This window comes from Talpa europaea (assembly GCF_964194135.1).
Source record: "Talpa europaea genome assembly, chromosome: 5".
Lineage (NCBI taxonomy): Eukaryota > Metazoa > Chordata > Mammalia > Eulipotyphla > Talpidae > Talpa > Talpa europaea.
The window spans coordinates 55342237-55358307 of record NC_140071.1 but is presented as its reverse complement, the minus strand read 5'-3'; the positions used below and the strand labels follow the sequence as shown (position 1 = coordinate 55358307).

At 35.7% G+C, this 16071-nt stretch overlaps 1 protein-coding gene across 4 annotated transcripts in view; it reads left to right on the top strand.

The window, feature by feature from the left end:
- Positions 1–9602, top strand: part of CWC27 (CWC27 spliceosome associated cyclophilin) — a gene marked incomplete at both ends in the record, with an annotated part of 152737 nt that extends 143135 nt beyond the window's left edge. For all 4 annotated transcript variants that reach the window (XM_084233276.1, XM_084233279.1, XM_084233277.1 and 1 more), the window contains one exon: positions 9440–9602. In XM_084233276.1, the coding sequence (XP_084089402.1) occupies positions 9440–9602 (163 nt within the window). The remainder of the gene's footprint in view (positions 1–9439) is intronic.
- Positions 9603–16071: the final 6469 nt, after the last annotated feature.

The following is a 16071-nucleotide window of genomic DNA, read 5'->3' as shown; positions in this document are numbered from 1 at the left end:
CCATGTATAAATGCAGCCACAAAATCCTCTTCCAAAGACATTCCTTAATCATCTTATATTATCTGTCATTTTAAATTATTAATATCCCTTCTCTCTGGTATTTATGCATATCATCAAGTTACATGTAGCATTAAGGTTTTGTCCTTGTATGCAGATAATCCAATTGACCAAAATAAATTTAGTTGGCCAAATATTGAGACCTGAGCTGTTTTTTAGTAGAGATAAAAATTATGAAAAGAAACTTTTGTTTTACAAAGAATCTTTTTTAAACCTACAAGCTAGATGTTGTTCTTATACCCAGATTTTACAGAAACAATCTAGGGCACAAAAAGGTTAAATAACTTGATCAAGAGCACATAGCTGGGAAGAGATAAATCTCAGAAATAATCGATCATCCTCTACTCAATAATTTGATTCTGTTTGTCTTTTAAGAGATCTCTTATTTATGATTTTGTATTGCAATAACTTCTCTCACCAGCTAGATGTATGTTTTTCATATTTTCTAATAAAGCGCTATCGGTGTCATTAAGCTGTAGTACTAAAACTAAATAAGTGACTTCAGGACTTGATTAAACTCTTGGTCAAACATAGTCTAGCTCCCTTTAAATCATGGAAAATTATTTAATCCATATCCCTAGTATTATAATCCCTGTGTTATTTGAAGAATTAAAATTCAGAAAGTTATTAAAATGTTTAATTTGAACAAGAAGTTCCTTCCATATATATACCCATAATTTTTCATTGGAATATAAATAGTAAAATGGTTATGAGTCAGATCTGAATTTGAATCCCAGCTTGTAAATGTACTAGCTGTGTGATCTTAGACCAATTGCAAAACCTTCCTAACTCTTTATTTAAACATAAAAAGGGTAATAATTGTACCTTCCTGGTAGGTTAGTTTATGGATTAAATGAGATACTGTTTTATAAGGATTGAACTAGGTGTTTGGAACAATTATTGCTTAAATGTTTTGTGGTTCTCATTTTGATGTTGATAGTTACAAGAATTAATTTCTCTATATTTGGCTACTGTTAGTAGATCTTTGAGGTGATGATTAGAATTTATGCCATTTCTATGTTTGACAGTTTTTAATGACATTTTCTTGACCTATAAGTAGTAGCAGTTAACTTCAGTTTCTATCATAATTCTTAAAATCCTGAGATAAAACAAATTTTGAGATTCAATAATCTTATTGTGAACAGTATTATCTCATTGATAAAATATTGACTTATTCCTTAACCAGTACTAAAATATGAGGGGGGGTGGGCACCGCATACAAAGGAACATCAGTTGTAAATGCAATTTAAATACAAAGCAAAAAGCATATCATCACTTTGGAGAGCATAGAATTATAAGCTTGGTGTAATGTAAATATTTTTATTCCATTCCTTTCTTAGCCAAGTTCTAAAGTTCTAGTGATAAAATGAAGCAAGAAGGAATAGGCCAGGTTCCCTGGGTAGTGTTCATTTTTTACAGGACTATAAATAATGCTACATAGACCAACGTGCTTCTTTATAAATAGGTTCTTGTCAGAGTTGCTGATCTTGGAGAGGTGATTATTTTAATTCTAAGCCCTCTGTCCAGTCTCTAAGGACAGCTCTTCGTTGTTTTTTCTCCCCTAGATGAAAAAACTCTGTGTTGGCACGGGCTTTCACACTTTGCCCTGAAATAAGTTTCTGTCATGTTAGGAAAGTTTACTTTGTTCATGAATTCATTTTGAGAAAGACGGGCAGATAGCCATGTACCCAAGCTGCTTACCAGACCATTGTGATTAGGAACTCCATCTTCCCTCTGTTGTTTTGTTAGTTCACTCACCATAAATTAAATGTTATTGGCTGAAAAAAAAAAATGTTATTGGCTGAGTAGCTGGTTAAACTCCAGGGCAGGTGTAAGAATGCATATTACAGATTTATTCTGGAAAGCCTCTTAAATCTTTCCACCTGTGGCCTGCTGAGTGCTAAGCATGTTAGTCAAAAAAACTGAAAAACTGTATTCCCATGTTGCAGAAGATATTTTGAAAATTACATCTTTCTTATTTGCTCCAATAATAGTCAATATTTATAAAAGACACACTATGAGGTTTTTTTTTTTTTATTCTTAACTAAAGGAAACTGAAGACATTTTTAGGAGTTGACTTTTCAAAGTCCCAAATAGAAGGGACAATACTAACATTCATTCAAAGGTTAGAACAAAGAAGGCTTTTTCATGTTAATGGTGACCAGTAAAGAAATTCCAATGGTTCTCATCTTTGTTTTCTTTTTGCAAAGGCAAGTGTCTCTTTTTTTTCCGTGGGTTCATTTACATACTCTATTTTCCTAAATCCTTTTTGTTTTAAGAATTTAGTTTTTTGTTTTTATTTTTCTTCTGTCAATTCTTCAAATATCTCTTCTGAGTTTCAGCTATTTCTGTCTGCATTTTTTTCTCAGCTTCCTTTAAGTCAGTGTTTCTATTTCCCAGTGTGTCTTCTCTCATCTTCTGTTTTTCCTCAGTTTCTTTCTCTAACTTCTCTTCTGGTTCTCACAGTCATCTCGGTCCTGTGTGGCCCTATTCTGCTAGATGTGAAGAATGCCAGTGACCTCACTTTCCTGGACTTTTTCTTTATAACACACTTTGATCTTTGAACTCATTCATGTTTTGTCTGTACCTGTCGCTTCATTTGAAGTACTGTGAACTCTGCTATCTACTTCACGTTGGAAGGGGTCACACATCTTTTTTTCACAGTGCTGATACTTTAACCCTTTAATTTCTTAATTCCTAAGGAGACTTAGAACATTTGTGGAAAGAAAAACCCCAAGTTTCTTATAATTAGTGGATAAAGAAAAGCCCTAAAATTAAAAATCTGTAAGGTTTTTTTTTACCTAAATACAGAGTGATTTATTCAAAAAATGAAGTTTGGAGCAACCAGATAGTCAGTTAAAAAAAAAAAATTAAATTAGAACTTTAACCAAATAAACCAAAAAAAATTTCCAATTTGGTAAAAAATTAACAAATGAAAAAAAGGCTGTAAAAATGCTTTAAAAAATACAGGTAGATATTTACATGGTCTTAATATAAGCAAAGACTTCTTAAGTGTGACTTTAAAGACAGAGACTAAAGACGAGATAAGTGACACTCCACCAAAAAAAAACTTAAAAGACAAATAAACTAGAAGAGATATTTGCAATTTATGTGATGAATAGAGTTTATGCTTTCAATATATTAAGAATCCTTACAAATCCATAAGAAAAGGATGACTAGGCCCTTTTTTTTTTTGATAGGCAAAGGACACAAACATCACAAAAGAAATAAAAATAAGTAAAAACTTGGGAGAGGGGGTTTGAAAACAAAATCACTCTGAGTAGTAACCAAAGCTAAGTAAGGAATGCTGCTGCTAAGAGTGATTTTCAATATCCTTTCTAGAGGGCTGTTAGACCATATGTATGAAGTGCCTTAAAAAATGTGCATATCTTTGTGCTAAGAATTCTACTTTCAGGAATTAGTACAAACCATTACTAAAAATTCTGTTACAAATGATGGAGTAATCTTAAACCAAAATTGAGGAATTTATCAGCATGAAAATCTTAAGGAATAGAATTAGGGCATGACCTGCATCAGTAATGGCTCTCTCTTTTCTATCTTCCAGCTCCATTTTCCTCTCAGCTGGTTTTATCCATAGACAGGTTTCTCATGGGGGGTGGGAGGATGCAAAGATAATCTTTAGAAGCTGTAGGGTCTGAGTTCTAGACTAGCCCCATAGGAACTACAGGGCCTTATTCCTACAGGAGAAAGAGTGCTGAACAGTCTAGAAACAGAATCAGGACTGGTTCCCAGAGGAGATGACACCTTAGATACGTGGAAGGAGAGAAGTGTTTAGTGTGAAGAGGGGAAGCAAGGATACAGGAGAAACTGCCATTAATCTGGATGCCTAGAACGTAAGATGTGATGGGAGAAGTTGGCATAGAGTTGAAGAGGAAAGCAAAATCCAAAACATAGGGGCCACATAAGAAATTTGGGTTTCACTGTGTAGACGATGGGGATTCACTGAAGGATTTATATCAGGAGTGTCTCATAACTAGATTTGCATTTTTTAAAAAACATGTATAACAGAAAAGACCTGGATATCATCATCAACCACAAGACAAGCTTAGTAATCGGGTGCCTGAGAAGAGACTGCCAGATACCAATCTTCCAGAGGCAGGCCATGGGCCCTTGGTCCAGCCCCTCTCAGACCCCCTGCTGAACGGGATGTCCCTACCTAGTAGCATCCTTGTTTTAGGAAGTAAGAGGAAAAACTGGGACTGGTCCCAGGGAACAATGATTAAAGGCAATAAGGGGATACAAATTTACAGTGAAAAGTAATTGCCCTTTTTTTCAAGCAGTATTCACCTGAAAGAAAAGTGCCTTTTCCCAAAGTCTTGCACTCATAGCTTAAGACATTTTTGGAACTTCTCTTTTGGAATTGCTCAAAAAGCCAGCCTGGGAGCCACACAAATAATCATTCTTATCTCTTTAGAGTTGCAATTTTTTTTAAATTTTGTATTCCAAAATAAGCACTACCCAATCTAATTTTTTATCATACTTAACACTGAATTAACTTTTGACTTATTCCTTTCACAAGATGAAAGTTTGTTACCTCTAAAGACATTTATGAAAGTACCTGGCCAACTACTTACCAGTGACAAATTTCTTGACCATAAATCTTCCAGATGCCTGTGAAAAAGGGGTGATAATATCTTTCCTGCCTAACCCTTTCAGTTATTTGAAAAGAATACCAGACATGTTAGAGCTTTTTATAGTGTGGGATGTCAATGGCTGCTCTTGTTGTAGCCTCCCACTTTGCAGACAGTTCCAAAGTATACATTTGATCTGATCTCTGTGTTCATTTCCCTATCTGTGCATTTAAGGAGTCATATTTGTTTTTGTGTCCCCAGTGTCTGACATTGGGTCCCATACATAAAAAGTCCTTAGCTGTTTGTTGAGTGAATAATTAAACCTACCTCCTTGGCATATCCTCAAACCATATATAAAAAGTGGATTATACACTTGAGATTATTCAGTTCAAATAATAGGCTTAGAGGCCACTTAAAGCTTCTTTGAGTATGTGCATAGTTTGTCATTAGTAACCCAGCTGCTTTTCATCTCTGAAGGAGCAAGAACAACTGGCTGGTAAAATCAATCTGAAAGTGTAAAGGTTGTTAAACTTTAGTACTGTGATCTTAACTTTGGCTGTATTTAAAATTCACAAGGAAAAAATTTTAAATTACTGATACTGAAGCCCCATTCTGGAGCATTAAATCAGTGCCTCTGAAGGTGGAGGCCTAGTAGTGATTGTTTTTTTTCAACTGCCCAGGTGATTCTGATACAGGGCTCTAGCATTAGACTTTAAGAATCATTGCTTTAAAAAAAATACCCTGTCTAGTTTCACATTAGATATCATGGAGAATGGAAAAGAACAGAAGGCATGAAGGCATGATCCCCTGTAGTCTATGAGGAGTAAAACTAGCCATCACTGATAGGAGTGCAGTGGGAAATCAGCCTTCCGTGTGCTGAACCAAAGGAGGTCAGAAAAAGGTGGACTTGTGCTGAGTGTCAGACTCTCTGCAGACCCTGTTAGACATTTTATAACTTTATCATAGAAATAAAAAATAGTCCCTGCCCACAAAAGGAGGTCGGGTGTTAGTTTAGCAAACCAGTTAGTACCAGCCAGTAGGCCTGGACAGTACAAAGGCTTTGACTCCCAGCACAAATCACTGTGCTCAGCACTGGGAATATAACTGTGAACAAAACTCAACCTGCGTCAAAAAACTAACAGTCTGTTCACAATTAAATAAACAGGCAATTACAGAATGATGAGAGTCGATGAAAGAAAGAAAATGAGCTGGTGAGAGAGAAGGATCCAGTTGTTAGAGTATTTTAAGGGTCAGGCTCTGGTATGATAGGGTGGGGTGATAGGTTAGAAATGGAAAGAAATGGTTTCTAGAATTCCCAATGAAAAAACATAACTGTTTACTTTATACACATAAATAATTCAAATATATTTCAGCCACAAAAGAATTATTAGCATTCTAAGTCTATATTTAGCTATTTATGTGTAAGAATGAGTTTCCCTTCTTGTGTTCCTCATTAATATTAATTGCTACCATATCTTTCTCTTTTACAATTGAGGTTCATCAAATTCCAGGCCCTTTTTTAAAAATCAGGTGTTTGCTTTTGTTTATAATTCTGCGTAATCCCAATGCAGAAAATAAGTCAAACATAGCCTCTGAAATGGTAAGTCTCTGTCCTGCTATGACACACTAAAGTCAATGTCCTTCTTTGAGAATCTGAGCTGATGTCACATTTTTCATTAATCAGAACTAAATTTTTGTCCTTGCCTTCAAGTGAACAAGTTCTCAATTTTTCATATGTAAATGATCAGTGTGTAATTAATTCCAAAAAGTTGGCTGCAAAAACTCTGGCTGGGCCAATTCCATGACCAGCCACAGAGTGGATAGTATTGAGTTATTGGGACATACAAGATTGTAAACTACCAGACCCTTGTGTACTTGAATTAAGTAGGTATTATAAGTCTGCATGTGTATTCTCACAGGAGACTGTAAAATGCAGGCATGCTTTCAATTCATACAGTCTGGGATTTATGGAGACACATAGGTCAGGAGTTTATTATGCTGAAAATCATAATAAGTGTTTTGTTTTGCTTTTTAAAATGAAGTGAACGAAGCATGTTGAAAGATAAATGGGTGACACATTTTGATTATGCTTTTATTTCTATTAAAGATTAAATATTACTGCTGAGTAACCAGCCATGCTAAGTATTATGATATTAAAACTGAAGTAGTTTGTAAGCTGATAGCCCCTTCTTTCCTCTGGGTTTAAGTTTGTTATTAATCAAAACGTTGGACTTGTTTAGTGCAGTGGTGTACGAAGCAAACAGTTGAAACAGACAGCTACTTTAATTTATGGCTGTCTGTTTTTTCAGATTTGTAGGAAAATCTGTTTCTTTTTGTGGACTTTGTGCTGTTGTTCACATGTCTAGTTTTCATTTCTTATACCAGAGCCAACTAAATCCAATAGTTGCAAGATCCTTTTATGACATAGAAAGGAGGAAGGTACATTTTTTTATGGTTTTAATTGACACACGATGGTAAAGCCATTTTGTAACTTGGATGTCCCTACTAGAAATGGATATTACAAAAAAAATCTGTATTTTGGAGCACAAAAGGGACTATTTTTAAAACTGAAGAATGTGTATATGGGAAGGTATTAATAAGATATTCCAAGATAATGGCTTTGTAGTTTCTTGTCAATATAGATGTACTTGAGAAAAATTTTAAAGTCTTGCCACTCTTTTAAACTTGGTCCTCGTCACTGGTAATGTATATACCGTTTCTAAAGAGTGTGCTTTGTGGGGAATACAGCACACATTATAAGAAGTTCCAAAGAAAAAGACAACCTCTCAATACCTGAAATAAAAGGCTTGGTTTCTTACTTAAATAAAGAGGAACTGTGCTTTTAGGCACAGGATTTCTGAGCAAAACAAGTTGCAATCTTACAGGGTTTTGGGGTCAGGGATTGTTTATAGAGGTTGACATCAGCCTAAGGAATAGCATTGTTCAGGAGAGACTGGTTGTCTTTCTGGAGCATGTTTACTGGAGTGAATCCACTACTCAACAGCCTCCTTTCAAAATCATGAGGCTGTCACTGATGAATTCGCTTTCAGGGGTGTATTCACTAAGTCAATTGTCACTGATCTTTTAGGCGTAGGTGAGTCATCATTAATTAATTAAATCCAGTGTGGTTCTAGTGTTCACTTGTTACCATGACTATGGAACTATCAGGTTTTTTCTAGGGGTTGGGAGTTGCTTTATTCTATTTCTTAAACATGGTAGAACATTGAAGGTTCAAGAAAATCAGAATCAAAAGAATCCATCTAAATAAACAATGGCCCCCCGATGTGTTTTCTAAATAAGGATGTTTACTAAAACAATGAAAGTATAAAAAAGTTAGTTCATATATTGGGATCAGTTATGAAATTTGATGCAATAATATATTATAAATCATATACAGAAATGTGAAAGTGACTTACTTCATTTGGTAAATTAAAATAGACTCCACATCTTCCATCTAATCCCTTGTATTCATTGTGTTCCTATTAGCTTTTCTGAAATAGAAGGGGGTGAGAATGTTAATAGGACTCAACTTGTCAGCCCTGGTGAACAGTAGCTGCTAAACCCTTAGTAATTATAGTATTACTAATGTCATATCTTTTCATTTCCCTTCCCAAATCTTCCTAGGATTCTTTAGAATCTGATTAGATCCATGGGATTTTGTCACCCAAGTTTATTTCACTCAACATTTATAGCACCACAGGGGGGAAAAAGGTGGGGGACTCTGTTAGTACCTGCTACTTAAATCTCTGCTTATGTAGAGAAAAAGAAATTAATGTAATATTTGGATTTCATCTTGAAGTTACAACTGACATATGGCGAGTGTTAATCCTTTAAGCAATTTAGTCCTATCTGCTGTGATAAAAGAAAAGTGCTAGGCATGTCTATTTTCTGTTTTAAAAATTGCTTAAATAACTAATGGGAAAAGCTTTAATAGTTTTGTTTATATATATAAAATTGGACTTTGCTCTTTCTAAATTTATTCAACTCTTCTGAAAGTCCGTGTCTTGACTTCCTTATTTTTTTCTGACACCTCCTAATGGGCCAGAGCTAATTGCTTACATATTTCCCTGCTGCTAATGATAGCCAGCTTATGACCACTTATGATTCAAGCACATGTTGATACCTTAAGACCAGTAAGTATTTGATAAAATAGGAAAGCAGAATAGTTAGATTTGTTGTAATCAACAGTAAGAGGAGGAAATCAGTTTATGAAGCTATGCCAAAGGCTTAGTTTTTCATTTCCCTTTGTAGTTAAAAAAAAAAAAATTGAACCCAGCAACTCCCCAGAAAAGGGAGTCATTACACCATTTGAACATCACTTTAAAATTTTCTTAACACATTCCCTACTCTTGACCCACTCAATGACTAAAAACAAAAAAAGTCAGATAGGACTGGTTTAGTGTCAGAAGTTTTGCTCTGCAATCTGGCTCATTCTTGGCTAAGTGTGCTCTTTAAAAGAAGCTGGAAGAATGTTCTCTGGGTATAGTTTAAGGAATACTTCTGAGTAGAACTCTTCTAACCTCCCTTCAGAGAAGGAATCTCAAGGGAAGTATGAGGTAAAGAGACTCATTACTAGAAACACAAACCAACAGAACAAACCCCAGACATGTTTTTCAAATTTAAGTGTTTTCTGAGAAGTTGGTTTCCATGTGGTATGAGCACCAGCATACAATAAACTCATCTTGGTGCTCTGTACCCGTTTGGTTCATTATGCCAAGGAGAGTGTAGTATAGAATTTCTGCTTTCAGTTCTCCTGCCAAAATCACTGAACCGTCTCTCCCCCTCTTTAGGATGTCGCATGTACTTCAGTTTGAGGATAAAACCAGAAAAGTGAAAGATGCAAGCATGCAAGACTCAGATACATTTGAAATCTATGATCCTCGGAATCCAGTGAATAAAAGAAGAAGGGAAGAAAGCAAAAAGCTGATGAGAGAGAAGAAAGAAAGAAGATAAAAGGAGAGTAATGATAACCAGAACTCGTTGGAAATGTGCCCACAATAAATGGCCCTGTAACAGCCATTGTTCCCAACAGCATCACTTAAGGGTGTGAAAAGAAGTATTTTTGAACCTGTTGTGTGGTTTTGAAAAACTATTATCTTATGTGAATTGTGGAATGACGCGAGCAAATACTTTTGGTTACTGGTACATTTTTTTTTTCCCGAATTGACCTTTTGTATTTCTAAATCTGAAATAAAATCACTTTCTTTCCAATTTAAATGTTACCCATTTGCAGACTCTGTAAGACTGTGCGTTTTGCCCTAAAATATATAAAGAATTCATTTTCAAGATTTCTTTCAGAAGTTCTTGCAGGAAGAATATTTGAGGCCAACCTCCCTGGCATTCTATTAACACAGTACTAACTTTGGAATATAATTTAAAAATTAAATAATATAAAAATTTATTCTCTGTGTTTTTGCATATAAATATCTAAAAATAGTCAAATGAGTAAGACTCACTAGCCTCATGCCTGAAATCTTGAGGAACACCCAGGTGAATGTTCACATCTGCTTCAAGGGTTTTATGGATACGGTCAAAATACTACCACACTATGGAGCATGAGCCAAGCCTGTGGTTCCCACGGCGGGAAGACACCACCCGCCGCCCCCTCCGGCCCCCCTCAGTAAGGCGTGGCCTTCCAGAGGCAGAGCTCATTAAGAATTTAGTTTCTGATGACAATCAGTATACAGGTTATTTACTATGTATGTCTGTATTTTTCTGTTGTTTCCAGATTCTGAAAGCTAAAATGAGACCACTGGGTAACTTTTAGTTGCCTAATAAAACCTCATGAACCCCATCTTTTCATATAAGCTCTCTTCAGTTCACCCTTTCAAATGTAACCCATTCGTCTTTCTCTAGAGTACTTTCTCTAGAGTACTGGACCTCAAAACGTAGTCCCAGACACTACACTACAGCAGCTGAAATGTCTCTGGCTGACTTGTTAAAAATGCAAATTCTTGCCATACTACTGGCCTGCCAACCCCCTGTCAGACTACTGAATCAGAATCTTTGAACCTGGAGAACTTGTTAATCAGTTTGCTGGCCTCACTGCCAATGATTCTATCTTTGGCAATATTTATTGAAGCGAAAGATGGGTATTTCCACTGATCCAAAAATACAAACCTTAGGTCTGTACCCTAGGGAAATTTTCACACATTGCTCAGAGATTTCTACTAAATATTTATAGAAGCATCAAGCAAAGTACGGAAAAATAAGTAGTTGTATACCCATACTATAAAATACTTTGGAGTGGTAAAAATAACTAAAGCTATAGGTGATAGCACATCTTAATAATAATGTGGGAAAAAGGAAACCATCTATATAAAAATTTAAAACACAAACAGCATGATGTGTTTGTTTATGAATGCACATAGTAAAAGTGTAAAACATGAAAACAATGGTTACCTCTGAGGAGATGAAATGAAAACACCAGTGGCTTCATTTATATTTGTAATGTTTTACTTAAGGTAGATGAGTGGGTACTCAGTCATCATATTCTCTGTACACTTTGGTATCTTTGAAAATAGTTCATAATTTTTCTTCATGATCACATCTAGAAGCTGAGGTGAGAGGACAAAAGTACTCCCAGTACTAACAAAAGCCTTTTTTTGCTTCAGTAACTAGGAGAGAGTTTTAAAAAAGAGATATGATAGAGGTTTCTGGGTAAATGTCAACCCACTCAAAGCAGGGTGATCAAAGCCAACAAAAAACAAGTCAGTTTAGAAGTGTGCCTTATACTAAGCAAAAGTTGAAATATCAACTATATTACAGTTACAAAGCAAAATTTTATTTTTCAGACTCACAAAGTCTCAGTTATTATGAAATGTATTACCATCAATCATCTGTTTGTACTAAGTACCCTGTGGGTTTCTCTACTGCTCCTTCCTCGAATGTGTCCACCTTTTTTTTTACCAGATTGGCATTATCCCAAGAACAGAGGAACTGCCACCTCCAAGACACAAACCAGAAGAATAATACTTACAAATTTTAAAAGCTAATTGAATAACAAAAGTAAACCTCATGTTTTATAGTTGAATAGTCCGCTCCTGCTTTAATCACAAGAGCAGAAAATTTTTGAATTCCACAGAAATTAGAATATTATCAGAATAATCTTATGGTAATAAAATTTACTTTCAACTTAATAATAGCAACAACAAATTTTAGAGAGCACATGAATACACTATGTCATACGAATGGGTTTGAGCCATAGGGATTGCAAAAACCAGTTCAAAGACAAAAAATTTTGAAAGCATGTCTGAAAGTTGGCCTTTATATTTAATTCTAATTTTATATTTGTGTTTATTTTTCCTTTATGTGTCATGCCCAAAGAGTATTACACCTTGGAACAGTGATATCTGTTAGCATTCTTGTTCATTGTCCATGACAATGCCACACGTTCTAGATGGCAAAGAAAAATGCAACTCCTGGTAACACTTATCTCATCTCCTGACAATTTTTTTTTTTCACTTTGAAACTCGTAGCAAGGTTCAAGTTAAAACTAGCTGTACACCAGTCCTTTATCAATTTTTCTCAATGGGAAATTGGAGAAAATGCAGATTTTCTAAAATTTTTAATGGTGTCATACCAAAAGACACATTATCACATATTCACAGTTCTCTGTATCCTCGGAAGCCACAGTCAGTAATACATCTGCTACATCTAAAAATGGGGACACTACAGAACAAGGTCATTAAAAAGTGTGAGGAGATGAATGGTTTGCTGCTGTTGTTTTTAGAACAAGTTCAATAAACTATGGTGTCCTTATCAAACTGTCACTACCAAGTTTCTTGATAGGATCTGACGTGTGAGGTACATAAACCTGTTCTATTGTATCAGTGTGGCCTGTATGGACAAGGTTAGATAAATGCAGAATATTGCCCAAACATGCTGTTTAATCTTGGTGATAACAAGAAAGAAAATGGAGGTGTGAAGTGAGTTACCATTGAGGGTTGTATCAGTATAAGCAATTTGTATGTACCGGGTGTAGAGAAGTTAAGAGGGGTTACATTCTTTAACACTGTCATTCACCACCAAAAAAAAAAAAAAAAAAGCCCAGGTCTGGTTTCTCTGTGGCTTTGACTGTTCTAGTGACTATGCAGTTCATCAGGTAACTTCTGCTTACTGGAAAGCAGGAGGTTTTCCTGTCTAATGCATATTCGATCTCCTTCTTTTAGCTTGGAATGAAGAAAAGTGAAATGGGAACTGTATTTTAGAGAAATCCTTTCTAATAAACAATTGATGAAATTTGAACTCCAAGAGAAGAAACAAAATGCCAAATCTTACTAAGATGGGCATTTAGAGTGCTATGCTGTTAAAAAGAATACCTGCTTATTCCCCAGAATCCTCCTTCCCAAAGTCGGACATGAATATCTTTGTCACAGGTGCTAAGCATTTCATAAATCCCTGTGGAGAGCTATTTTCAGTAGTATGCTGTTAAGCTCTCTCCCTTGGGTGCGGGGCAGGGGAAACAGGAAAGAAAAGTCCTAATTTGCACACTTTGCTGATTTCTATTATATAAACACTCCCAGCATGGCTAATTTCAAGCCACCAAAGATAGCTCCAGTATGCAAATGGTTATATTTTCCAGTTTAGTTGCTAGCTAAAAGCTTATATATTACACGGTACTAAAGAACTAACTCATAAAGGTTTTTAACCTTTTCCCAAGATTGCAATCTACATGCCTATTTCTGTGAATACTTCACACAATCTGAGCAGGTGAAAAGTTCTAGCAAATCTGCATCCTATGTTTTTATCCCAGATTGTATCTCTGAATGTTGATGGACTTGTCCAAAGTCACTTGGCTGCCCTCTGCTTACTTTTCTTGTCTCAGTTAATCACATGTCCAATTCAAGAAGCAACTAAATGTCACAGGAAAAAAAGGAAGGAGAGGAAGGAAGGAAATGTAATTATAGTTCTATAAATTATTTCCTATAAGTGATAATGTACAAATTCACCGTTTGATTTTTTTTTTTTTTTAAGGGAGAGAATTTGTGTTAGAAATGCAGAATCCTGCCTGGAGAGAAAAGAAATTGGCCTCTAAATGAAATGTAGGAATCTGGTCTCTCTTCTGTATCTGCTGGGAATTACTCTTTTAAGGGTAGATCACGGTATTAATTTATGTTACTTGATCGGAAAAAAAACATCTCCTGGAGGTTTCTTCAGAGCACTAGTCGAAAAGAGAATATTCTTGGGCTTTTAGAAATTTATTATTTTCTCATACCAAAAATGATATCATTGCATAAGTTCTGGCACTTTTTAATAGTCAAGATAATGTAAAAGTAGGAAACTTTTAAGTGACTTTTCCATTTATTTTGTAAATTTAATCTAGTTGGAGCTTTATTATAGTATTCAAATGCTTTAGTAACATTTGAAATGAAGGGTATAGTGCACAGAAAATAAGTGGCTAAAATGTATGTTTAATGATTAGGTCTCAGTAGTTGTAAGTAAACTTAGAATTTTTGAGTAAGAGGAATGTGATCATTTTATATTTTCTCTCTATTCTTAACTGGTGTAAATGAATGGGTACACTCTCCCAAGCAGTAAAAAAATTCAAGTTACTTTTTAAATTAATTGAGAAAAGTTACACATGATATTGCATGAGACTTACATCCATTTCAGAGTGAACGTTCATAGTGTCCATCATGTGGATTTCATGTCCCGTTGTAGCTGACATGTCCAAAACAGAGTTCTCGTCTACATTTCTTGACTCACAAACCAACTTCAAATACACTTTCCCCGTCTCCCTTACAGGCAATGCCATCTTTCTAGCTGCTTAGGCCAAGTAGTTTGGATTCCTGTCTTTATCTCATACCCCACATCCACTGTGTCGTGATATTCTGCTGGCTCTACCTTCAAAATATATCCAGAATTTCACCATTATTTAACACTTCCCTCTGCTACCACTGATCAAAAAGAACTATCAGCTTTCATGCAGACTCCTATCTAGTCTCCCAACTTTTACCCTTATTTCGCTATAATTTATTAACCTATCAGCCAACTGAAATCTTTTAAAACATAAATCATATTGTCACATTTATCTGTTTCGAAACCTTTCAATGGCTCCACATTTCATTCTAAGTAAAAGCCCATGTCTTTACAGTGGCCTCCAGGACTCTAGATCACTGTCATCGCTTCCCCTCATTCTCTACCACCTGTCTTACCACCCTCCCCTTCTCTCACTTGCCCAGCCACACTATTCTTCCTGTTCTTCATCAAATGAGGCAGGCAGGGTCCATCTCAGGAACTTTGCTCTGGCCAGTGCCTCTGTCTGCAAGACTCGCCCCCAGGTGTCCAAATGAATGGCCAACTCCTTCAGCTTCTTTATTCTGCTCAACGGTGCTTTCTCCATGAGTCTGCAATAACCCCTCTCCTTTTTAGCTGCAACCCATCTCTTCCCCACATGCTCAGTCTCTGCCAGTCACCCTCAGGTGTTATATTCAATAGCACTATAAACTTGTGAGCACTCAACCTTACTAACTTATTGAACTTTTACAAACAACCCTATGAAATAGGGGCACTTGTTACCATTTTACAGATGAGGAAACAGCCTGAGGGAGGTTAATTACTTATTTATTAAGTAATTAGACTGTCCTCGAATGCCTCCTATGTCAGTTTCATTACTATTATTCCAGTGCCTAGAAACATGACTGACAAATAGTAAACACTTTCTATTTGAATAAATAAGCAAGCGCATTTTTCAAAAAGTAACTGTTATGGGATAATTCTATATTCTATAGTTTAATGTCACCATTGTTTCACAGTTAGGAAATTTTTATACTAAAATGTCAGAGACAGTTCTAACATTGGCATAAATTTAGCTTTAGGAAAACCCCACTATTTAGTCTTTTTTTGACCTTAACAAAAGACAACTTGTCACAGATGGGCACAGATCCATGGACCAGATTGGGGGAATCACTGGTCTGTAGGAAAACACATTTTACCTATATTGCTTCCTTGAGAACTTTTTATAGAGAGCAATATTGTAATTCCTGAGACTTCAAAGAACAAAGTGCCAACATGTAATGTGTAGAAAGCAAAGCTGTAAGACTTCAAATCTGCAACTGATTTAACAGGCAAACAATACAACTTCTCACACTGCCTTCTGCTCTCTTACATGGGAGCAACAGCTTATTCAGCTACAGAGCTGTCGCCATCAAAAGAAAGAATAGACAAGAAAAGCAAGCTTTTACACAGGTTATAATGGTAAGAGCTAAAATTTAGTGTATACTTACTTTATGCCAGACACTCTCCCAAATGCTTTATCTATTTTAATTCTTTCAATCCTTATAAACATCTCTATGTAGTAGGCTCTATTATCTGTTATACAAATGGGGAGGAGGCTCAAGGCTTAGTACATTAGATAACTTGTCCAGGTCCCACAATAAGCACAGGAGCTGGAATTCAAAGTAAGATTGACTTCCAGAGT